The sequence below is a fragment of the Cololabis saira genome, chromosome 3 (genome assembly GCF_033807715.1).
Source record: "Cololabis saira isolate AMF1-May2022 chromosome 3, fColSai1.1, whole genome shotgun sequence".
In the NCBI taxonomy this organism is placed as follows: domain Eukaryota; kingdom Metazoa; phylum Chordata; class Actinopteri; order Beloniformes; family Belonidae; genus Cololabis; species Cololabis saira.
This window is the reverse complement of record NC_084589.1, coordinates 24,409,819-24,436,245: the sequence shown is the minus strand read 5'-3', so window position 1 is coordinate 24,436,245 and position 26,427 is coordinate 24,409,819. Positions and strand designations below refer to the sequence as shown.

The following is a 26,427-nucleotide window of genomic DNA, read 5'->3' as shown; positions in this document are numbered from 1 at the left end:
ACACACACTTTTATATGTGGGACTTTTTCTCCTGAGCTACATTTTATGCTCCTTAAACACAAACACGTACAATCAGATCACAGCATCTGAACCCCCCGTGTCCCCAAACAGGCCCCTCAGCTTGTAGCTGTGTCACTATCTGCAGAAGGATCTCAGATAACGCGCCGCTTTACCAGTTATGAAATTCTTCAAAGCGGCTGCAGAGCAATGTTTGCCCGTGGTGCGTTGTGTTTGCTAACAGGGACGGTGCACTGAGAAATACTTAATTGAGTGATTGTGTGTTTCTGTACATATGTCACATCATGCAGCAGTTTTGTTAAAAAAGTCAAAGTTGGTTTGTATAATAAACGCTTCAAGAGTACAGAAAACATGTTAAAATCCATACATTAAAAAAATGATATTCTGTTTTAAAGTGTTAAATTCAGGTTTTTCCTCATTGGATCTTATTTTAATGTTTGTTTATATTGTTCTTTTAGAATATGACAGCCATTATTTGAATGTTTGTTTATATTGTTCTTTTAGAATATGACTTTTTTTCCTTGGTTTATTGATTTTGTGGTTTAATTTTTTCTCAATAAAGGCTATGACTGGGACGTGAGTCCCAATTTCGTACTATATAATGTGTAAATGTGTGCTGGTATAACAACAAAGTGCCTTGTATTCTGGAAGCAGGTTGAAACTGAAGGAGAGGCCAGAGAGGCTGAAATTCCTAATAACAAAGAGTCCATTTTATCAGATGAGATCACAAGACCAGATACTTCAAACCCTAAAAACAAAACAAAAAACTTGGTGACATATAGTTCTTGTAAAAAAAGAAGTGCCTTTCTTCTTGAACTCAAATATTCTGGTATATTTATTGAGACAAAATGCTGCTTTGGTCTTCAGGGTATTACCTGAAAAAGCCCGGGAAAACTACAGCTGACTCAGATGAGTCCAGAGTCTCATCTCAAACAGAAAATGGATCACATCAGCCAACAGCTTCAAACACGCACCGGCTGTCTGGATCTTTTAGAATTGGCTTTAAAGCTCCTTTACTCGTCTAAAAACCTCTGAATAAACTTGCCTCTCCCTGTATCAGCTAAATTCATTTGTTTTCAATTTGAGCCGCAACACTAAGATCCTCCACTGCTTTTCTTTTAAGCGTCCCTCACGGGTCTCATAACATTGCAACTGGCTTTTGTTTTTATCGCTCCCAACTGTTCAACTCTCTGCCTCCTGACGTCAGAATGTCAAAATTACCCAACAGCATTAAAATTAATTTAAGCTAATCTTTTTAACAATGCTTTTAATGGTTTTTATTGCTAAATAGCTCCATTCATTTTCATGCTGTGACCTTTTCTCTGTTTATTTTATTCTATTGAATTTCCTTAATCGACCCAAATCCTGTTGAAGTCACATTTAAACAGATGCTATTTGAAGTGAGTTCAGCCCAAGTAGAAGGAAAAAGACTCGACTCGTTATTTTCAAAGATACCAGAAAAAAAAATAAAAGGTGGAAAGTTAAATGAATAACAATGACAAAACTTCAAGCAGGGAGCATAAACTTTGGGTATCAGAATTAGATATAAAGATACTGTTAAGTGTTTGTCAGTGTGAACTTCTTAACAATACAAGATGTTTCACTGTTTGAATTTGACAGGATAATGGTGCTGCTGTTGTGCTGAGGGAGAGCCGAGGTAATTAACGTGTTTTCTTCTGTTTTTCCTTGTATGTGTGTATGCTTGCTGCATGTTTGCTTGAAGGACGCCTGCGTGGGTGAGAGGTGAAAGCTTCCTGATGTGTTTTGCTTTCGCTGCAGATGAGAATTAAAGATTTAAAGCAAATTTTTTTCATTGTCATCTGTCAAGGAGATTATGTGAAGCATTACTCAAGTATGCACTTATTTCACCGTGGGTATTTAACAACTTGACTAAAAAAGACTGAGAGGTGTATAGCTAGGAGTTTGTGCACAACGATTTAATCTTTGATGAGCAGGTGAGAAAGGAAAAAAAAAACTGTTAAAAAAGGCACTTTAGAGAACTACAGGAAGGCAGGATGGGAAAAAGTAATATCAAAAGAAAGGTGGTGGGGGTCAGTGCTCCATGGGGGCCTCAGCATCATCATTTGCTTCCTCATCACTGCAGGGCTCAAAGTCCTCATCCAAGGCTGGATCAAGCTCCTCTGCTTCCATCTCCCCTCCCAGTTCGCCCAGCAGTTGCTCCGCATGCTCCAACATGGGCTGATCGTCACACTGTAGTTTACTGTAGAGCTGGAAAACACAGAAAGACCAAGGCAGATGATGCAAGCGTTTCATAGACTAAAAAAAGTACTGTAGGACGGGAAAATGGAAATTAGAATGGAAATAGGTTCTACAGCCGAAATACTGACACCGAGTATGAAATGCAAAATTGTAAATGTGCAAGCAATGGAGAATATGGTTGGTGAAAAGCTCTCGACAGAAACTCTTCAGTTGTGACACTGAAGTTAACAGTGCATCACTGCACTACTCCCAAAGAGCGTGGCGTTGAAAGAAGCGAACAGCCCCGAGGCCGTTAGTCTCTAAGTGCTGGTTAGGCTGCCTGAAACGTCCAGCAGCATCTGCATTCTCACAGCGAGGCACATGCGGCGCCACAAAATGCTGGTAAATACTTTTTGTGTTTCATATGACAAATCAGCAATTTGATACACGGTCTGGCCGCACAGGAGACCAAACGGAGCAATTTATCTTCCACTGTTGTGACACAAGCAAACACATGAGGCTAGGTAGTGCTTACATGTACATGCACACAGTTATGACAGGGAGACGCTCTGAAAGAGGGAAGAAAAAAATAATTAAAAAAAAGTCTCAGTCTGCCAGGACATTTATATACCTGCTTGTTTGTAATTACTGAAGTAAAAGTGGAGCCGGGTGATAAACCAACTAGTGATACCACTGTGGATAGAGAGGACAACACAGCACTTCTGCATGCAAATACAATATAAAGAGTCAGGGGAGTGAAAATACTCACCAACCACTTTATTAGGTACACCTGGGGTACAGCTATTTAAACTTGATCATCTATTTCCAGTAACAACATAAGATTTAGCAAGTTGGTTTACTGTACGTTGTCCAGGACAGAGGATTATCATTTCAATGCTCGACACCGTGAAAACTATTATTTAAAAAAACAATGCTTAAGCTCGTGGACAATAAGCAGCTGAGTACCGTCATTCTTACTGAAAGTGTAACGAGGCCAGGGGAGTGAATGAGTGCAACCGCTTTGCCCCAGGACCGGTCTCCAAGCAACAGCAGGTGCTGACAGGAGACACGCAGCCCCATGGGAACTCATTTGGAGAGTTAAAACTATGCAGTGTGTGTGTGTGTGTGTGTGTGTGTGTGTGTGTGTGTGTGTGTGTGTGTGTGTGTGTGTGTGTAAGGGGATGCTGTCTCTGCAGGTTGGAGATCCAGGGAGACAGAGCGTGACCCGGGTCCGAGCACAGGGTCGGACACAGAGGGAGCGTCGACCCTGCCAGGCTCTTTTAGAGTGCCAGAGATGCACGTACACACAAAGCCACAGAAAACAGTGATTTTCATTAGACTGGTGTGACACTGAAATACCCAGAGATGTGTCTCTGCATCTAACACTGACAAAACTTGGCTCTGCTTTCTAAAAGGTTTGGCTCAGTACCCAGAATAGTTGCACCTTATACGCCCTGGGGTGAAAAGCACAGCGTGCCTTTCATGCGAGCTGCATTAAAGAAATAATGAAATAGATAGAGCCAGCGTTCACAAACATGCTCTGTGTTGTACAATACTGAATGTTCCTTGGAAATTGTATTTGTAGGTGGGGATATTTACTAAAAATCAATAGCACATTGTGTCTCCTAGACAGGATGTGATTATTCATTGTGATACTTTCAGCGGACCTGAAAAAAAAAAAAAAAAAAAAAAAACAGGAGCTATTCTTTACGCATTCTGCAACGAGCACAGCTGAGATCAGCACCGCTCTTGCAAATAAACACAAGCATTTCTCATTTACAGCAGCCTGTTTTCTCTTTTCACTTTCATGGCTCAGAGAGCTGCCTAGAGAGGGAGGGAGAGTGTGCATGTGATCGTAAAACTTTTTCATGGTCCACTTTGCTCTACTTTCAAGCCCCAAGTCACAGCCTGAAGCACACTTGACCACTGCTATAACTACTCACTCACACACGGACTTTATGCACTTGCATACGCTGAAGTGTGCGATCACATCTGCTGTCAATGCCTACATGATTTTCCTTTGCAGGCATGCTGCCGACACTAGAACTGTTGGACTCTCGGGCCACCTGGCCTGTCTTTTACTGAAATATTTCCAAATTAAAATGTAAACTGCAAATACCGCACTGTTGTATTCAAACACTGCAGCACAAAAGAACCTGAACATTTTCAGCTCAGCGTGTCAAATCAAATATTCCATCAAACCAAATTCAACCAGGTGATGCATGAATGGGGAGATGAACAACTTATTGTGAGTGATGGCCGTCTTTGCATTGATGTTTATGCGCATATGAATGCGGAGGTGTCCATAATAGTGACAAAGAATTGGAGCTGAGTATAAAACAATATAATAATAACTCTTATCAGCAGATACACTCACATCATTAATTAATTGCAGATTTAGACCATCTCCTCTTTGCACACATCAACTCATGTAGAAAAATGTTCTTCACTCAATACTCGAGAGCCCGTTGGAGAAATACCCACATGAACTTAGATGCATCTGATATAAACATCTGCACTCTCACATGAGGACCATGAATCTTAAATGTGCGTCTAAATGGTTTAAAATGTATTTTCGGCCACTTATGTGCCAACCCAATGACAGATGCTGGCAATTTACTCAAATAATTGATGAGCCAAAATTCTCTCCAATGGAGCTGCAAGCACAGCTGAATACTTCTCTGTTTTCTTCATAGTTGTGTGACGTTGCTGAAATTATAAAAACGTATCCTACCAAGTCATTTGGCTTGGTTGAATGCAGAAAGGTTCAACCAAAACAAATGCAAAATGCAAAATGCAAAAAAAATCTCATGTAAAGAACAGACAACATAACATGAAAACAGTGTATCTTAACTGCTTTGTTTAAAGAACGGGCCACACGAACCATTGCCGGTGCATCTTCACCTACAAGTAGCAATCTTCTGAGTGGGGAGAAAGAAAGTTCAACTTGAAATTTTTGTCTCCGAGATCCATCTTTCCAGATATCTAGTGACAAGATGTGGCATAAATCAATGTGACGGGACTCATAATGAAAAAACCTTCTACGGAGTAGAGCTGGAAAATTGAATTCAAGATAATGACCGCAACTGAACTGAATAGGTCTGTGGAATTTAATACAAAACTGAATTATGTTCACTTCAGCTTCACAATGGTGCTCCGGGATTAAGGCCTCATATCGTTCATGGTCATTGTACTCCTGCCTAAAAGGGACTTTCTTCTTGTTTTGAAGTTGTATAAATGTGGCGGTGAAAAGGGAAGAAAGTGAAAAGAGTACTAATTAACAACATAAAAAAGGGTTGCTATCAGGAATCTGAACTGTGCTTTAATGATTTCATCATTTACTCGAATGCAGCTCGGGTATATACGTTATCTGTATAGTATCTGCCTGGCTTGATGAAACAAAAAAGGTGCAATAATTTGCTCCCTTACACAAAATTATAATCTTTTCCTTTCAATCTAGGCAGACACCTTTTTTTTTATTTTATTTTTTTTCTTCATCCAACCGGTATGGCAGATAAGAGGCGTGCTGATTATGCGGTGAAAGCATAATCATTCCACCTTTGTTCACCCTCTGCTCCACACCTCTGCGTAACGTCCACTTTCATTTCACCTTTTCTCTTATTTCCTTTGCTAATACTGTCATTCTCCCAGCTTGTCTGCTCACCATTTTCCTCTCACTTCACTTGTGCTTTTTTTGCTTTCTTTGCCCCACACTCGTATGCTCTCATCAGACGACCTTCCTGTCAAGGAGATAGATATGTCTTCTTACCCTCATCTATATGCTCGCTCCTGCAAGCGCACGCACACTTGTCTTCCGTTTTGGCAGAACAGTGCCAGAATCATGACCTCTTCTGAAGTTTCTCTGTATCCTTACCCGGCCTGTCTCCATCGTTGTTTCAGGCAAACGTAAAGACTTTTACACTACGTCTCTCTTTATTACGTATCAGAGTAAGATTTGAAAAAATACCCCACAATTTTGAGACGTAATATTCGTCTTAACTTTTCTCCTACCTTTCCTTGTTATACGCAGGCGCGTGCACACACACGCACACGCACACACACACACACACACACACACACACACACACACACACACACACACACACACACACACACACACACACACACACACACACACACACACACACACACACAAATCTTCCCTGGCAAAGGTTTGACATCGGCTGAGTTTAGAGCTTCTGGAGTGTGAACAGTGGAAGGAAGTCTCAAGAGGGCTGACCGCAAACTCACACAGACACACATTCAGCCAACACTCCGGTGCTCCAGTCACATCCTTTTAAAGAAAGGCATTAAAATTACATGACAAGCACACCATGGGCCAAACTTCCCCACAATCCATGCTCTTGGGATATCCTTTCAGCCACTTCAAATAGTAAAGCTTTTGACCTCCCTTTGCCCAAGCTGCCTTGCTGCCCCCCCACCACACACACACACACATACATACATACATACATACACACACATACACACACACTCTTGTCCTCTGTGCATACACTGCAGATCCCTCCTCAAATCGCACCCTATCTGGCCAAGACTCAAATTCCATTTCACGTCCAGTTTCCTATTGATTTTACCCTCGCCACTATTCACAGGCTGCACCCCGTGCATGTGCATGAACACACACACACACACACACACACACACACACACACACACACACACACACACACACACACACACACACACACACACACACACACACACACACACACACACACACACACACACACTTACACACACACACACACACCCCCCACATTCAATAAGCCCCCCCAACTCTCTGCACCCTCCACCCCCCCCCACATTTCATTCTCAACTCGCCCTGCTGGTCATATCCTACACGTCTTTCTTTTCGTCTCAATACATTTATTCTTCCACATCACTCCTACTGAGAGCATCTTTGCTGAATGCACGGTGTGCACACATGTGTGCGTGTATTGATCAGAGAGGAAGAAAAAATATATATTCATGAAATTTTCTAGAAAATTACACGACAGGAACATTGCGGCACAGACAACCATAATTAAATGCGTGTACATCTTCATAAGGCGTGCCTATGCTTGCTGTCATACTTTCTAGTCAAATGTGTGCCCACCCACCTGCAAACACACACACACACACACACACACAGAGATGTGTTTCATTCATTCTGTCAGGGAGTAATGCCTCCATGGAGCAGTGATTCATGGTGTCGAAAATCCAATAGGCTTGTAAATCAGACGGCATAGACTGAAGGCTGGCAGGCCCCACCCCCTTTTTTTCCTCTTCATTTTCCCTCTTCTTTTCACTTCCCCTCCCGTAACAAATTCTCTTCCCTCCTCTGCCACCCCATCGTGTTCTTGTAGAGATGAGTAGGGGGCAGCTGAGTGCCAAAATAATGATGTGTGTCTCTCTCTGGCCAGCAGCGTATTGATGTGAATGTCTAACCAGCATCCACTGGGCTTGTGCTCAATGAAGACTGAATTGCGGTGGGCTCAAAACTGCCAAGACAGAGAGAGCAAAAGAACCTTGTGCATATAGATTTGTGGTAAAAGTTAATATGAGAGGAAAATATAAATAACGAGTTGGAAAAAAATGCAGAGAGAAATGAGGTGAATGAAGTACGTTGTCGTCTTGCTTGAAGAAAACAAATGCAAATAAATATAATTTAAAAAAAAGGTGAAAGTCTGGTAAAAGAAAAGACTGGGGCGCCAGAGCGTGACAAGGTAACAGCGTGGCAGTTTCATTGTAAAGTGAATGAGGCAACAGGCACAGAATAATGTGAAAGGTGGAAGCGCAGCCTTTGAAAAGGTGAGATGGAATATGTTGAAAATGTGGCCGCCCTCATGGCGGATGTAATTCTGCAGCTTTGTTTCTCTGCACATGTGTCAACATCTGTCCATTGTGTGGTTTAGATTTCCCTGATTTGAAACTGAGCTTTGTTTCTGAGCATCAGAGTGTTAATTATTAACGATGAGTCAGTCTGCTAGTTAAAATGGGCTCCAGCATGGAAATGAGGTCTCAAAGCCCAACGGCTTGTTTTGGCATCGGCCCATTTCTCTGCATACTTCATGACTATGGCGTGTATGTATGTGTGTGTGTGTATGTGTGTGTGTGTGTGAGAGAGATGGGGTGAAGTGTTGGGGGGTACATTTAAACACCTCTCAGGATTATACATCTTTCTGAAGCAACAATGAAGCATGGTAAGAAAAGGCTAATCTACTTCTACCTCCTGTTGCTGCTCATAATGGCGGATGAGGCATCTGAACAAACATATAAAAAGTGTCAAACAAACTATACAACTGTTTTGTTATATTTAAATACCCCATTCTTCCTGAGAACGCATTTAAAGGTATGAGTTTGCTGTTTGCTGTGTGTGTGTGTTTTTGTTTTGTTTTGATTTCAAATTCTCCAGCTGTTCTCCACTGGGGACGTGTCGGGACTGCAGTCGTGCTCCACATATTGATTTTGGCATCGGTTTTACGTTCTTTACGCTCTTCCTGACACGAGCCTTCCCAGTTATCCAGGTACACTGGCTTGTGACGCCTTAGTGGGGGCAGTAGGGGGGGTCAACATGTTACCCAAGGCAAGACTGAAAATTAACCTGTGACCTTGAAGTTGGGGGCCAACTGATCTGCCCACTATGCCAAGGTCAACCCCTCTTATGTTTGGGATAAAATGAAATTTAAATTTAAATTAAAATGATCAACAATTAGCGAGTTAACCATCTCACAAGGAACTATGAAAATACCTTTCAATTCAACCAAGTGACTCTGGATGAAAAATGTATTAAGTAGAGTGAAAAGTCCTAAAGGTTCTTCTAAAATAAATTTGAATAGAAGAATACGAACATGAAAATGTTTCAGAAAATTACACATATGACCCCATATTTGAGTATTTGACTATTTATATTTAAAAAAAAAAAAATTCTACCAAATAAATAACTACTTATACTTGCACCCCTGACCACGCTGGGGTGGTAATCAAAAACTGGGATGATGTCTTGATCACATTTAGAAACAGTTTTTTTCAGCTGTATGTGACGGTAGTCACACCAGAAGCTCATGGTAACTGTCAGCTAAATGAGATATCACCACTTGTTTGCGTCTCTTCTTGTTCGTGATGTTGCATGTCATCTGCTGTTGTCTTTGTGGCACCACTGTGCATTTGTCCTGCTTGACTTTGTTTTGTCCCTCTCCGTGTTTGTCCAGGCGGCACTAGTCACGGTCACTGATCCCCGTATGTCAACATGCTGAGCAGCTCTGGAGTTGTTTGCTATGTGCTAAAACAGGAATATGAGCAGAGTGGAGCGTGGCAGACACGCGACGTAGAGCGGAGCCACGTAGATGAGTAAAGAGAAGATGACAAGCGGGTGATGACCCAACTTTTCAAAAGAAGCAAGATCTTCTGGGCTCCAAAATAAAAAAAGACAAAAAAAATAAACATGTTCTTCCATAAGCAGCACACTCAATAGTCTTGCACAATAGTCCATGAGCCAGACCAGATATCAGTACCACTCAAAGTCACAAAACTTGCTTATAATTTTGGAAAATATCCATGTCTATAGATGATATTTTGGTATGATAACCCTTCCTGAGTGGCAGCTGGATCATAAAGACCAGTTTGTGGCTGTTATAGTTTCATTGGAGCCTAATGATGCTCTTCTAGTTTAAGGCTCACAATGACCTGCAACAATGATATAGTATGGGGTATATTATACATTTCCTGAATCCTTATGGTCCTGTGAGTATTCCAGTTTTTGTATTTTGTGTCTCTGCTGTTCCTAGATGACACAGGGCTAAAAGATAGTATATCTTTTAGGTGAAAATTGTGTAAAAATGTGTGTTGTTTATAGTTTAAAGAGCTGCAGTGACCTCTTATGTTGGTCAGAAAGATTCACATCTTAGCTTGAATGAACGCTTAGAAGGTCCCCTTTTAAAATGATACCAAAGATAATATTGTGAAACATTGACAGATATCCTGTACATGAGTCTAAACCAGGATATGCACCAGCATATAAAATGTAATTTTCTGAACTTCATGAGCTGATAACTATGATCAAGCTGCCACTCAGGAAGGGTTATCATACCAAAATATCATCTATAGACGTGGATCTTTTCAAAAATCACAAGTAAGTTTGGTCACCTCTAGTGGTACTGACAAGTGAAATTTTGGGTTCTGGCCCATGGACTACAAGACAGGAGGTGGTGGAGCGGGGAGGTGGGATATCTTTCATATTCATAAATTGCCAAAATCTGTAGAGTTAACCTCAAAACAGTTTAGCATAAAGATTTTCTTCACAGTCTTACAGAAAGGAAACATTACATTGACTACATTTTGTTTTCTCTTCTACATCACATGCACAAAGAAGAGACTCATGTTGAGAAAGGTCCAGGTTTCTTGGCTGAATTACCTTCTTTGCATTGGTCAGGTAGGATCTGGCTGCCTCCTGCAATGCCTGCCGCTCCTCTTTCTCCTCCTCCGTCGCTTCTCTTCCCTCTCTCTCTTGCTGCTCCTTTGCTTTTACCCACTGGAGGTAGCACACCCAGCCAGAGAGGTACCACACCTGGGAGACACAGACAAAGTGAGGCAGGTTGAAGCGTTGCAAAAACAACAACAAAAAAAACGCTCTTTGTTGCAGTAAGTTTTCTCTCACCAGGGAAACTGGTTTGCAGTCTGCACTGAGCATGAAATCCCACAATCGTTTCTGACAAAAAGGTTTGACACACGTAGCAGTCACGGACACACATGATCAATCACTCAATAATCACTCAATAATTCAACTGGGTCCAACCGACTTAAGCTGTATACATTTACAAATCTAAAAAGATTATGATGGCAATATGAATGCTGCAGCTTCAAACAATACAGACCTGTGATTTGTGTCTTCACTTAGTTTATTACAAACCCTTTTTCCCCCCTAAACCCTTCAGCAGAAAGATATAAATTACTACATTATGAAATGAAACATGATTTAATATAACTCAACTGAAATAGCAACATCAGGCAAATATGCTCTCTGAATTTCAAATCATATTCTAACGGTTTGTATTGTGAGCATTAGCTTTCCTTTCAATGTTATTAACAATCATCTTGTTAACAGGTTTTAAAATGGCATTTAGGTGATCTTAAATGTCCGACTGCTCATCCTGAGACAGCTGGGACGAGATGTGGCATGAATAAATAAATTCATTGTAAAAAATGATAGGTGTTTAACCTTTCATGAAGCAACAATAAACAGCAACACATTTATTCAACAACTACTGAACCTAAAAACCAGTAGCTGTGTGTGAAAAACTATGTTTCAACAGTCTGCAGAACCGACTTCTACAGGGAGATGCAGTTGTCTGTATGACGTTAATCTTTCACACGAGGACGAATTCTGGTCAACTCTTCTGTACAACATTGTTCCAGGTTGCTGATGTCTGCAGGCATTATCTTAAATGCTTTTCAGACTTTAAGGTCTTAACTCTGAGGTGTGGACTTGGCTCATTCTTCTGCAGATTTGCTGGTGTCATTGAGATCACTGTTGGGCTGCATGACCCAGTTTCAGCCACGCTTCAGCAGTCTGACGGATGGTCTCACATTTGACTCCAGAGTACTCTGATATACTGAGACATTCATGCTTGACTCAAGACAGTTATTTTTAAAACAGATGAGGCTTTACAATGCCTCCCAACAAGCTGCACATGTGCAGTCTTTTTTCTAATTTTACTGATAAGAGATTTTAATATTTAACCTGTCAAGTCTGAGATGAGGATCCTGGGCCTTTTCTTTTCTACACAATTTGACCACAGGGTTGAACTTGCTAAGACATCCACTCCTGTGAAGACTGGTAACTGTTAAAATATATTCCACTTGTTATGAATCTTTCTCCCTGCAGAAGGATGAACTCCAGATTGTTTGGAAATGGTCTTTAAACCTTCCACAGATTGATGAACGGGAACAACTGCTTCTGATGAAATATGTTGCATTTGCTTTCCCTCTGGAGGTTACACTTTCCAGATTTTACGACATGGTAAAAAATAGACTTTAATATCATATGTAATACCTTAAAAGAGTGCTTTCTGTTTGACATGGCTGCATGCACTTTTAGCAAAATGACTATGCTTTGTATATTTAGATTTGGGGACTTCTCCCATCAGCTCCAGATTCATTGCGCGGCTTCACAGCCTGTTTAACATGAAAACAGGTTCACAAGTGGGCAGATTTAAATGCGTCCATGTTACATGGTCTCAATATTCATCAAATGACCGCTTGAGATTAAAAGTTTACTTCCTTACTTTGTATGGCAACAAATGCATAGTGTACAACCCCCCATTACACACACACAAGAAACAGCACATTAGTAGTAGGTTTACTAATGTTGCAGCAATATCCCAAAATTCATTTAGAGCACATGCAAAAGAAAATTGAGAAGAAAAAACAAAAACAAAAAAAACCCACAATAATTCAATTTCTCTGCAAAGACACAGCCCTCTGCTGGTATTTCTCTTGTTTGTATTTTGTGTTATTTTGCTTATATATCTGTGCTGCCAACAAAAGGGAACACACACAAAATATTAATTTGATTAGATTAGTTTCTGTTTACCACACGTTGCATGAATGAAGTATTAATTAAACTACTCAAATCATTTCCCTTGAAAGCATCTTCACTTTATAGCAGTTTCTGAAAACATATAAACACTTTACATATTGAACAGTTTCACAAAAGCCATGGACTGATGACAGACCGCCATTAAAGAAATTTGATAAAAAGATTGAATAAAGCAAATTAATTAGTTAGCGATCTGTGAGTGGCAAAAGCAGAAACACTTCAGAGAAAAGCAGCTGCTCTGGACATGAAATTGAAGTCAGTCATTCTAAGAAGACTTGTCAAGGTTTGATCTTTTATAGGCGAAAGAAAAGTTGTTGATGTTCATCAGGCATCAAAAGACTTTAGACTCTATCAATTCACAGTTCTTGAGAGTGTTAGACCAGCAAAGATCAATAAAAGACAAATACAACTGAACAAATATATTTCAGACTGACAGACAGAATGAAAAAAAAGATAAACTACAACATTATCCTGAAATAATCCAGTCGTGGCACAGAGTTTCAACAGAGGTGCTATATTTTCTACTTTAAGTACCTACACTGGAGTGCAATCAAGATCTGCTTGTTTTATTTCATTTCCATAATCACAATTTTAACCCTTACACAATCACGTACACTGAGCTTTGCTTCATCTTCCACCTCTGAAAACAATTACGTTAAACTCCCAGCAAACTCGGAGGTGTCTGTGTGAGCCCCTCTCATCCAAGGCCAAAGCTCACCCACCCACTCTTCAAGCACCAAGAAACAGATATTAGTTTTATTCATTATTCAGCGAGGGCAAAGGAAGTAGAGACCTGCACCTTTCACAAATCAACCATTTAGCTTACAAACACATCATGGCATGCCACACTGAATTCAGAATTGTCGCTCAGCATGCTGAGTGGGAGGCTACCCCCTGCAGCTATGCTTATCAGAACAACAGCAGCGCTGGATAACTGTGGTAGTGATGCAGAACCAGCACTATCGCATTTTTCTCCGTGCTCAAGCATTTTCTTTGAACGGGAAATGCATTCAAGAATACAATTGGGTTACTTGAATTAAAATTTTTAATTTCAGAAATGAGATCAAATTAGTACAAACCCGGCCAGAAATTTCTTAATAGCTGTTACCCCCCGAAATAAAAGTATGTTGGAAAGACTGCGCTCATAATTAAAACAAAAAGTTAACTAATTAAGAACTTCAGAGAATCATTTCTACCCTGCAACAACTAAAGCCAGATATACACATAATAAAAGAAACAATGTGTCTGTCAATCAAATGACTAGGACTATAGTCGTTTCAAAGTGAAGGCGCATCTTAGTTCCCATATGGTCCTGCTGCAGGAAGAACAAAAGCTTTATGAATCAACGGAGTGACTTTGAAAATAGATTTGCAAGGCACCAACTCAGTTGTTTGCACAGACTTAATGAAGCAAGTTGGGTTCCGACTTTGAGATGAACAAGAGCGAGTAGACAGAGGCAAGAGCTCAGCACCTCTCTGCTGCTCGGAAGAGAGGGTAGAGGAGGCCAGGCAGTAAAAGAGAAAGTGAGAGATTGATGATGTCAGTTATGTAGGTTATACTATACATTTATCTTATCACAAATACAACTATTGCCATACCATTGTGATGTGATCAAGAAAAACAGTGTCGCCTAAAACGTGTGACTGTACGCCTTTTCAACTTGAGCGTCACAGCTCTGCGCCTCCAAAGGGAGTTTAAAAGTTCAGCCCCCTGCTGACTGCTCTCAATCTGTCTGCAAAGGGGTTTGTGTGGGAGGCTGAGCCTGAGGGGGAGTGTGGAAAAGAGAGCCAAAGTACTCTTTTGTCTGACTCTCAGTGACACACCTTCACTTTCTACAGCTCTGATGGGGGACTTGGAGCACTATGGCAACACAGCGTTAGCACGAAAGCTCAAACAATGCTGCTATTTATGTCTCCGTTAGCATTTTGTGAGCACAGTTGTGGTCAGGATTAGTGGCACACCTGGATTTTAGAAAATCTTTAAAAATGAATCTTGTTTTTTGTTCAATTTTGTATTATCTGAATAAATCCATAAACTATCTGAGGCTGCTTAAAAAAAAAAAAGTTCCCCAGAAACCATTGCCATCACGCTTTCCTTTGCAACAGTGGATGTATTTCCATTACCTTTGAACTTGTGCAAATTGAAACTGGAAATACGTCAAGTCCGTGTATATAGTCAAGTTTTTACGCTCACACAAGACTGTTTTTTTTTTCTTCTGATGATTCAAAAAAGGAATATTTTAAATGCTTTTTTCACATCTACAGGTCACACGTCAAATTCTGCCTTCCATCCCTTCGGCATGAAGTAGAACACGCAACAAGAGGAGTTATTGCCTTGAATGTAAAAAGTTGCACAGGTCATCCTAAAGTTTTCAATCAACTGTTCCTCTGTGAAATCATGGAAAATGGCATCCCAGGCCGGCCGCTTGCATAAGGCGACTCCCTTCAACTATTGGTTGCAGACATCTGTCTCCTCAGAGTAACGTCAAGACAGCAAGAGAGTTGCAGAAATAGAAATTAACCTGTCAAAATGTTATGGACATCCATCACCATTATACTTGCACAACACAGCTTCATGGGAATGCAGTAATTTTACATGTGGTTTTATTGGTTTATTTCTGAATGTTGCTTATTTTTGCTCTAAAACAGTAATGGAAATGAATAAAATGACAGCCCTGGATTGTTCTCTTTACAATCTTTTTTGACTTGTGTGCTGATAGTTTTTGCTATTCCTCCACTGCTTGGACGTCTAAAGATTGTAACGCTGAAGCAGACTCTTTGCTGGCTGCTTTAAAACAGACTTTTGTGCTGTTGCATGTGATATTTTAGGTGCTGCTTTTGTGTCCTGATGAAAAACTCATTATGCCTTGACATGCTCTGGTGTCATCACGCCTTTGCTACATTTAAATGCCTCCATTATAAGTAGAAAAATTAGCAAAGCAGTCCCAGAGCATGAAAGTGTTTTCTCCAAGTCTTATTTCCAGTAAGATGTGGGTTTTTTTTTTGTATTTTTAAATCATCCTTATCGGCTTCATTTATTGTCAAAAAACCAAATGAAGCCACATTCCCAAAGAGCACTATGCCAGATAGACTTACGGTACTTATTTCATAAAGGTTTTAAAGCTTTTGTCTTGCCTTATTGTGCTAGCCTTTTCAAAGTGCTGTCCTATAGGCCAGCCTGATTCAGTCTTGACTGACATCATAAGGACATAAATCACCACATATTTATCCAGGTCAATCTAAAGCACTGCAGGTGATATTAATGTCTCTGTTTTTTTTATTCAAAAAATGCCCCAGAATGTTCTTGCATATCTGTAATTCAGTTTCTTCTTCTCATCAGATCTAAGAAGAGTCTTCGCAGTTATATAACAGAGAAACTTTGAAATAATTTTATGAAAATATTGAAGTCTTTGGCAATTGTCATGCCTCTTTTTGAATTTTGGTGTTTTTCGTATTTCTGACAGTCCTGTATTCAGCATTCTGAAATATATGTATATATATATATATATATATATATATATATATATATATACATATATATATATATATATATATATATATATATATATATATATATATATATATATTCTTTTTTATAATAAGGTTTGAGGAAGGGTTTTTAATGTTTAAGGGACTAAGTCAGATTCTTCAAAAAGAATGCCAAAGATTTTGTTCAAAGAAAAATTTAGTATGGTACTCAAACTTCAGTGATGCCAAATAACTGACTGTAAGGTGGCAAAAAAACAAAACAATACAAATTATTTTAAACACTTATACATACAAACGGTCATTTAGCAGAGAGAAAACATACAGTCTGAGGCTTTCTGCTTTTCCATTGGAGAAATGAAAGAAAAACCTAAAGTTGATTTGTTCCAGCAGTGGCCACTGTATCACAAGAATAAAAATGTCTGCAGGGAGACTGATAAAAAGTTGTTTTTTAATCCTCTGGATTGACAAGTGGTAACAGACACATTTTCCCCAGAGTACAGTTTGTCCAAGAATCAGGACAGAGCAGACTGATGATCTGACTGAACAGCCATTAATGTCAATTCACTGACCTGGACGTCATATTCATGGTGAACCGTCTTGACGGGAGGATAAGTTTGTATCTTTTATTTTCCAAGGCTGTTTTGATAGGAGCGGCATCGTTTTATGGTTACTGAGTTTATTCAGACTCCATCGCTCAAGTGAATTTTATAAAATCTTCAATGGTGGAATTTATTTATTTATTTTTTACAACCTTGCTGACAGACACAAAAAAATGGCCACAAACTGGCAGAGTGAGTTTGTGGATCCAAACAACCATACAAACACACACACACACACAGACACAGTAATGATATCCCATTTCACACACATAAAGAAAACTTCAGTATGCAAACTGTGGCAATAACACGTGAGTGAAAGCTCTGCAGACCATCGTTTGACTTATTAACAGACAGTTTGCTGCGAGCTCATCATTTACCTGTACGACTTCATCATCTTCCTCCAGAAGACCCTCCAACACATCTACGGACATCTAAAAGAGAGAAACGAAAGCAAACGGTAAGAGACACAGAAATCTGATATCATCTAACAAGAAAAGAAAAGAAAAGCACAAAGTTTTAGACTTTAGAGTTTTAGACTATTAATTCACTGTCAGGCTCTTCTCTTTAGTTGTGCCCATAAATACATTTGCACATCGCTGGCTTTCACAGCGTTGGGCATCAGCCAGGCTGCCCAATCAATCAGAGTGATCAGAGGGTCTGATAAGCATCTAGGGGGTCAGCATCCCATACACAATGTCATCAATACCAACAAGACAACAGACACGGTAATCGATAGACACATTCACCAGTGCTTATCACACAGTCGATAGTCACTACAGCCACCGTCTTCAATAGCCCTTTAATCTATTTGCTGACGCTCGATACATTCTCATCACCCTTACTTCCACTCCACAGTATGCATGATAAACCTAAAGATAAACTTGACACACTGTCCATATTCCCCCTCGTCTCAAGTTTTTGTCCTATTCCCTGTCTGTAATGCCCTCAAGAGGCAATATGAGGTCTCAGAGGAATTAAATACTGGGTGACCTTTGTCACAGCGCTGTCTGTGGGAAGTTTCCATTACAGAAATCAGACCTTGACTAAAGTAGGCTGTGTGTTTGTTTTGCTCCATCTCTCCCCCCGTGGTTAGTTAGTGTGTGTGTGTGTGTGTGTGTGTGTGTGTGTGTGTGTGTGTGTGTGTGTGTGTGTGTGTGTGTGTGTGTGTGTGTGTGTGTGTGTGTCTCTTTCAGGTGATGATATATTGATTTTTGTCAGCTTCAGGTTGGAGGCGACTGTTAGCCAATCACCCGTGGTGAAGGGCGAGAATAAAAAGGCATGCACCGACTGGTGCAAGTACAAATACACCATCTTATGGTCGCACACAAAAGGCAACACTCGTTTCTTGTTAAGGCAGTCTTATTAGCTGGAGAACTTCCCAACTTTTTTTTTTCTTTTCCCTCCCCTCCTGCTCTTTGGAGCTCCCCAGTCTTTCATTAAAGCCACCGGCGGATCTGGCGGTGATAAAGAGCTCTGCCGCTCGCATAGACTCAGAGAGAGACAGGTTAATTGAGAGTATCTCATTAAGAGTGTTCAAATGTGCAAGTCAGGGAGTCCGCTGATTGATTGCTAGACCAATTAAAAGATGTAAACCCGTTTTATTTCATTAATTAATGACTGATTAAAAATACACAAACAAAAACAACAAATCCCAAATGGTGAAGAATAAATTCATGCAGTTTTGGAAGTATCTCCTTTACTTTCACAGCACTAACCCCCGAACAAAAAAAAACAAAAAACAACCTGCACCACAGTTGGAGTAATTTGAGTCAAGCACTGGATACAAGAGATAGGAGAACAGATTTGTCTGGATACGAAAAAACCGGTGAAACGGGGAGTTTTGGAGAAGCAAAAATAGAACATGAGCTATCTGGGAGCGAGGATAAGTGAGCAATGATAAACATTATATCATCTCCAACTTCCTAACTACGCTGGTCAGCCCAGGGGCGAGTGATTAAAGATTCAGAGATTCTTAAGCTGCTTCACGCTCTAAACAACAAGATTAATATTTTTGTGAAGATAAGAAGAAAAGAGGGTGTACTACAAAGGAGGAAAAAAAATGAGAAAAATGGGAGGGACAGTGCAAAAGAAAAGAAAGCATCTCCATTAACAGAGTAAAAGGGACCCATGACCAACAAACAGGACTGGTGCTGTACTAAAGACACTACATGTATGTTGTCCTCTTTATATCCAGACAGGTAATAGGAAAAGAGCGGCACTCTGGGGGGGAACTGTGTGCATGTGTGTCATCTTCAGGCGATTCTGTTAAACAGAATCATTTTAGTGGAGCGCACAGCAGAGACAGGAAAAAGACAAATCACTTTACAAGCGAGGGCAAGCCATAGCTCACACACACACACACACAAACACACACACAAGCTGGGGCATCCTAACCAAAGTAAATAAATCTTGGAGACGTCCATGCAAACTGTGCTTTCAAGCAATACTGGAAATACAAGCTGAGCGCTGACAGCTAAATTTAAGGACAGGAGCGTTTAATAAATAAAGAGAAGAAAAGTAGAGTGACAACAACAAGGTAACCTAGTACCTAGCAGCTTGTGTGACAGCTCCCCTGAAACATGAGTCAGTGCCTGTCTGCTTTATCTGTCTGTCTGTCTGTCTGTCTATCTGTCTGTTGTTTGATAAGTGAATCAGTGGTTTTGGGAAATGATTATGGTAATGTGTGATGCTGCATGTCCAAACATGACACCACTGAGGCTGTCTTATTAATGCAAGATACATATATTATTTAATGCAAAAAAATAAGATAATTATGTACAGAATTCATTTGGACTCATTTAAAATTGTTGTTTAGCCGTGAAGGAATAGGATTCATTCATTCATTCATTCATTATCTTACCCGCTTTATCCCTTGCGGGGTCACGGGGGTCTGCTGGAGCCTATCCCAGCTTATTTCAGGTGAGAGGCAGGGGTTACACCCTGGACAGGTCACCAGTCCATCGCAGGGCCACATATAGACACACAAACCATGCTCACAATCACACTCACGCTCACACCTACGGGCAATTTAGAGTCATCAATTAACCTAACATGCATGTTTTTGGACTGTGGGAGGAAGCCGGAGTACCCGGAGAAAACCCACGCAAGCACGGGGAGAACATGCAAACTCCACACAGAAAGGCCCCTGCCGGGCCTGGGAGTCGAACCGGGGACCTTCTTGCTGTGAGGCAACAGTGCTAACCACTAAGCCACCGTGCTCCCTAGGAATAGGATGTTCTTTAATTTTATATTACATCTATCTATGAAGAATCTTTGTTTTCTGGTTGTTGTTGTTGTTTTAATTGTAACACACTGCCATGACTGCTGGTAAGAACGTCGGCACCAGCAGTCATGATATTCTGTTACATAATCGGAGAATAACTGAAAACTCTCTTATCGGGCAGAATGAAACCACAGAGCAGTCAGAATCGTTTTCATGTGTAATCAAATAGCTTCAAATTGCTCTTTTATCCCAACGATAACTTAAAAATATGCCATAAAATAAATAACAATAATAATAAATGAAGTACAGCTGCACACTCTTACTTACAGTATCAGAGTCTGAATTCATTAAGTTTTGATGTATAAATGCCTAAACACACTTTAAAATGTCTATACATTTTCCATTTACAAATTAAATAATAACCTGATTTAAGCTCTACTGTCTCCAAAATCCTTCCCATCGGGCTAGTGAACAATGAAACTGGTGCATTGGCTTCATCCCCCCCCTCATGTGTGCATACTCCATTAGCACTAAAGAAATCATGTTTTTCGGATTCATTAGAGCCTTTTCCCTTCCCCAAAACTAATCAAAGGAAAAAAAAAAAGACTTCATCCTCCAATTTAGGAGGCCCAGATCCAGACAGAGACAGATGACTGAAGATAAGAGCAGCAGTTGTAAACTGACATTTATATGAATTTATTAACTCGCTGTGTGACAAATTGTTTCATTGACCGTTTCATTTTTCTCCTCAAAGCTGATGCTGGGGTCAGTTTCCTATCACAGTCCCTCAGATAATTAGTGAGTAAATACAAGAAAGTAGAATCAAAGCTTACTTTTAAAACCTTTTTCCTCCTACTAACTCTATGAACATCAAAGGCCTGCAGTTTTTGTAAAATATGAACATTTATCCATTATATGTAGAACCTTTTTTTTCATCTTAATGAATTAATTTGCCAAATATCTTTCAAACCATTAAGACACCGACAGCAGAAGTACTATTTAACAGAACAAAAAGGTCAAAAGGCATGAGCTTCCTGTTTAGATTTTCAGCCAGTGAAGTGTTCAAGAGGATGATTTTCTGTCTGTCCGTGTGAAAACATGTCATCCTTTGGGATTGACTCCATTATCACGGTGCAGTGGGAGCAACGTTTTTCCAAATAACTAACAGTTTAAAACCAAAGTACGTAAATAACACTGACACGACTTAACTTCATTCAACAGAAAAAGAGCCTGCAAGGGAAACTAGTTTTTTACTTAAACACAAATACTGCTCCTCTACAGCTTTTGTTAACATAAAATTGAAAATTCTTTACAACAATGGCTGTTAACTGGCTACACAAAAAAATATATTTAATATTGTGTCTCTGGCAAATGCGTTAATTAAAAATCCAACGCCCTGACCAAGCTTGGAAGCGAATTCAGATGAATAATGAGGTTTTAGGATCTATAAGAAGGCAGACTTCAAACTAATAACTCAGCAGCGCATAAACACACAACAATCCGAGTCAGTTTAGAGTTGTGGATGTGTTTCTAGTCCACAGAGGGAGATAGTGCTCCCGAGTGCTCCCAAATGTTAGTAAATGTGTGACAGGATGAAGCTAAAAGAGAAGAGCACGTTCCTGTCGAATCCATCTTAATCAAGTCCCACTCAGGGAAAGAAACGGCCATAAAACATCTGTCACTGTGAAACTTCACTGCCACCAGAAACTTTTCAATCACTGATGGCTACAAGAAAATATGGCCAAAATGATGCACGAGCAGCTATATGCATATGCATGCTTGTGACTTGTGTACATGGCAAAATATTTGACATTATAAAGCGCTGAGCATGGGTGCGGTTCGGGCTCTGGGCTTGATGACACCAACAGCAGGATGAAGACAAATGACATGTCAGAAACTATGGACCGAGACGTTGTCATTTTACTGATACACCTGACAGCCCATTTCCCACACACCATACAGAATATATAACTACAGCTGAGTCGCCTTGGTGCAAGAGGGGGGGTTCTCATTTCCTCTAAGTAATAACCATAAACCACCCAACAAGATTGACTAAAAATTAATCACTGGATCACAACAGAAAATTGCTGCACTCTGTTGGTGTGGCAGTAATCACAGAAAATCACTTCAAACGTAAATGACTGTAAAATTTTTGCGCTGAACTGAAGGCAGTAAGCCACTAGAGCCGAGCCCATTTACATGGGAAATTGATGAGTGATTTAGTTGACAAGTGTGCTGTTTCAAAAATATAGCTGCAGTTCATCAAAGCAGGGCTTCATAGCATTTTTTCTTCTTTTTTTATTTCTATTCTTCAACCTTCCTCTCCAGTGCACCACCTCACCTCTGTCCCTCTCTGTAAATACCACTCTTCAATTATTGACACTAAACTCTGGAGGGCATAAAGACCAGGCACGGCCTTCCCACCTTCAGTGCTATTCACTCAAACAGAAACAACACAAGCTGGTACACACACACACACACACACACACACACACACACACACACACACACACACACACACACGCCGCCTTCCTGCCACGAAACACACACAGACCAACCAAAAAACACAGCTTGAGAGCACAACAGACAAACATTTCACCTCATATTCCTCCGACTCGATGAGCAGTTTGGCCGCGGTGATGCGAGACTCGTATGGAGGGAGCACATTCTGGAGGTAAAAAGGACAATATTATATCCTCTGTAGTGATTGTTTACACAAGAAGCCACAAGCATGGTTACACTGTTGGCAGGTTGTGAGCAGATCAACCTCCTCTGAAAGAAAAGAGTCATAACAGAGGTATCACAGAGATTTTCCAATCAAATCATCAACAAACCCATTTTTTAAATCACATTTCTTCAATAATTCCAGTGTTAACTCTGGTATGATTTATACAGAGACATTGAATACCCATGGAGATTTTTTCTTGATTTTGTCTTTCACAGCTGCTTTCTCTTCACATGCTGTGACACAAAATCATTCAGGTTTGTGATGCATTTCCTTCATCATTTTTAAATCGCTCATTTCATTATATTTTCTATGCAATCTCTGCTGGTATCTTTACATCTGTATGTGCTGCATAACACACAGTGACAATCAACTTAAATGAAAGGGCTTTATAAATAAACAGGGATGTTATTGGTGCTGGTGCAGTGAGACAAATAACAAAAGCTTAAGCTCACCTGCAGATCTTCCTCATCGGTGGAGGAAGATGCACCTGGTTTCTGTGCAGGTAACCACATTCCAACACTTTTTAACAGGTATTCTTTGCCTTCCTACAAACACACAAATACAAATCACACCAAGGGAAAAACTGTGACTGTCATTGCTAATTAAGATATTGCCAGACAGTAGGGATTAGAGAATGTATTTGTGTACAGCTGCTGCAAACGTCCTCTAATATCTAAATCTAATCCTCTAATATAATTTTACCCTTCCACACTGGCTCCAGATACTGATCATCCCTCAATTATTTTAAGATCCATTTGATTATTTGTATTATTACTAAAGTATTCCAGATATCATTTGCTGGTCAGTGAAAGTGGGAAACAATGAAAAGAGTCTAGTGTCATCCTGACCCCTACAGCTTAAACCTAATACTGCAGATCCACTTCAGCTTGGTGATGCCAGTGAACAAAAAGTTATTTTTACTGTTACATCTAAGTTGAATGACTAGGTTTATAAATTTCTGCTGTTGACAGCTTGCCAATACAATGACTGAACATTTTCATTTGAGCTGCTCAGTTTAGGAAAATAAAAGCGTTTTTGATCGGTAATTACCAAGGATAATCCTCAGTGATCTTTGTGAACATTTATTCACATACTCATATGTTACGTTTTATGAATATACTTGAATATTGCAACTTAACCCTGACTAAAATCAATGAAAGTATCAGGGAGCTCCTGCGATAAACTCAAGTGTATTATACTGTAAAGTTCCTAGGTTTTTTCTCAAATTGAGTCTGTCATACTGCTTCCTCATCTCTTTCCTTTCATCAGATGACTGTACAGTCTGACCTCAATGATCTGCCCGGTAATTAACATTCCTATCAGCATGACCCATCCGTGCTTGTGCGTGCTAATGTAAGTGTCCATCTGCTGATTAATGACATACACTTCAATCTGCTCAGAATAATTAACTCAGCAGATTCCAGCTTTAATGTGGTGATAACTCATTCTATGTGTGTGTGTGTGTGTGTGTGTGTGTGTGTGTGTGTGTGTGTGTGTGTGTGTGTGTGTACTGACCTGGTTTTTCTCTGTACTAAACAGGTAACTGGCCATAAGCTGGAGAGCTTCGGGGTTGTCATGGTGATATTTTAATGCTAATTCTATGAACTCCCTGCACTTATCTGCAGCTCCCTCATTCATGCTACACACAAACAAAAAGGAAAAACGTTAACATGTTTGGAAAGTCAAAACTTAAGATGGAGCTGGAAGTGTCAAGAGTGAAACTCGCTGTGCTCCGGTACCAGAGGTCTGTCAAGTAAATCTCAGCGATGGAGCAGTAGGCTACACTGACGTCCTTTGCTGTGGGAAGCTCACGGTCCTCATCTGTTGGAGCAGCAGCACTGGCCTGAGCCTGCAGAAAGAGCACAGAACTTCTTCCATCAGTTTTCAAACATAATATGAGCTATTATAAAAACACTGCGCAATAATCCTGCAGAAGTTGTTATTGATTGCATGGTATGGCATGTAGATCTTCTACAGTAACAGAGAAATATATTTTTGAACTAGCTTTGCCATCAAAAATATTAGTGCATCCCAGTAAGGAAATCTGAATTGTGAATTTCCTTTTCGGATTCAGTTAAGCTCTTGTTGAAGCTCATTCACTGTCACACTTCACTGAAACCTGAAGAAATGTTTCAAGTATACAACACATGTAGCTTTTCTACTAAGAGAAATGATCTGTGAAAATGAATGATGGACACAGCATAATACAAATGCATTAGAGCACATGCAACTTATAAGAATGCATTAGATAAACTAATTACATTTTTTTCTATTCCACCTAAAGACAGAAAGACAATTAAATGGTTTAATACATTGTCCAAGAGCACCCTCTTGTGATCATACCATTAATTAGCTTTCAGCCTCGAATAGGATGGCGTGTGATCATACCATTAATTAGCTTTCAGCCTCGACTAGGATGGCGTTTGAGTTTTAGTAGTTTAATACACCAGTACGGGCTTTCCAGTGTGCCTACTCACTGTTGATGTTTCTTGTTTTTCCAATGCTGGCAGAAGGACTTGAATTCCTCTCGTATAGTAGTCCACAGCCTCTTGGCCAGTGTGAATTTGTCCCAGGTACATGTACTTACTGTGGCCTTCATCTGGGCTCAGCTCAACCGCACGCAGAAAAGCGTGAAAGATTTAGTCAAGGAGAAAAGTTGATCAAAGCTTTAGAAAAGAAAGAAAACATTTTAATACAACAGCATTCTTGGTACAGAACTCCTGACATGAGTAGTAAATGAAGAAAAATAAGTATAAAGGATATTCCTTTTGCTTTTTGGACGTCTCCCAATTCAGTGCAAATATGTCCCAGTAAGTCAAGAGCTTGTAGGTTGTTAGAATCCACATCCAGGGCTCGCTGACAGAAGAGGCGAGCCATCTCAAAGTCAAAACTATCCATGTATTCCTCGGTCTGTACACATGACATGAGTGGTCAAAATAAGACGAGAATGGTGATGGGTGTCACTTTTGCTGTGTTGATGTGTTTAATGTGACCTTCTCTATCAGCTGCTGCACTGAGTACTTCTCAGCTGTTTTCTTCTTAGCCTTCTCGTGCATTCTTAATTTCACCCTTTCCTGAGGTGACAAATCGACAAATCCTCCATCTGCTGCGATGACATAAATGAAAATAGAACATTAGTTTTGTCTACAACCCACAACCTTAGGTTAAATCCAACTACTTGACATATATAAGTTGTATCTTTTATGTATACATTGGAAATGAGTAAAACACTGAACAAATAACCCCTGTTTGGACGATTCTCTTTCCTCTTCGGTTTGTTTTTCTTCTTGCCTTTAGACTGGCCTCCCATACTTATGAACAATAACTATTATATTTCCAAAGCTTCTGGCATTAAAATAGAAGTGTGACTATAGTACACGCGTGGCCAGTGTGTACTCGGTAAGTGTGAAGTGCGCATGCGGTAAGCGCTGCTACGGAGAGCAGTAATGGACATAACACTTGGATGCATGACTTAACATCTAATTGAACGTAGAGATATAATATCTATAATGTCTCACGTTATTGATCATAACGTCTTAGGAATGTGTTTCGACGTATACATAACATTTATAGTC

General features: G+C 40.0%; 1 protein-coding gene across 2 annotated transcripts; it reads right to left on the bottom strand.

The window, feature by feature from the left end:
- Positions 1-1,934: 1,934 nt before the first annotated feature.
- Positions 1,935-26,364, bottom strand: si:dkey-12j5.1 (uncharacterized). 2 transcript variants are annotated; one of them, XM_061716744.1, is made up of 11 exons: positions 26,096-26,364; positions 25,846-25,955; positions 25,616-25,762; positions 25,330-25,482; positions 24,592-24,701; positions 24,368-24,491; positions 23,305-23,397; positions 22,724-22,792; positions 17,279-17,332; positions 10,631-10,783; positions 1,935-2,247 (listed from the first exon to the last, which is right to left on the bottom strand). In XM_061716744.1, the coding sequence occupies exons 1-11, from the start codon at positions 26,160-26,162 to the stop codon at positions 2,071-2,073; spliced, it is 1,257 nt and encodes a 418-aa protein (XP_061572728.1). In that variant the 5' UTR covers positions 26,163-26,364; the 3' UTR covers positions 1,935-2,070. The 2 variants fall into 2 exon arrangements, with proteins under 2 accessions (XP_061572728.1, XP_061572727.1); XM_061716743.1 differs by having other exon boundaries at positions 25,846-25,958; positions 26,096-26,363.
- Positions 26,365-26,427: the final 63 nt, after the last annotated feature.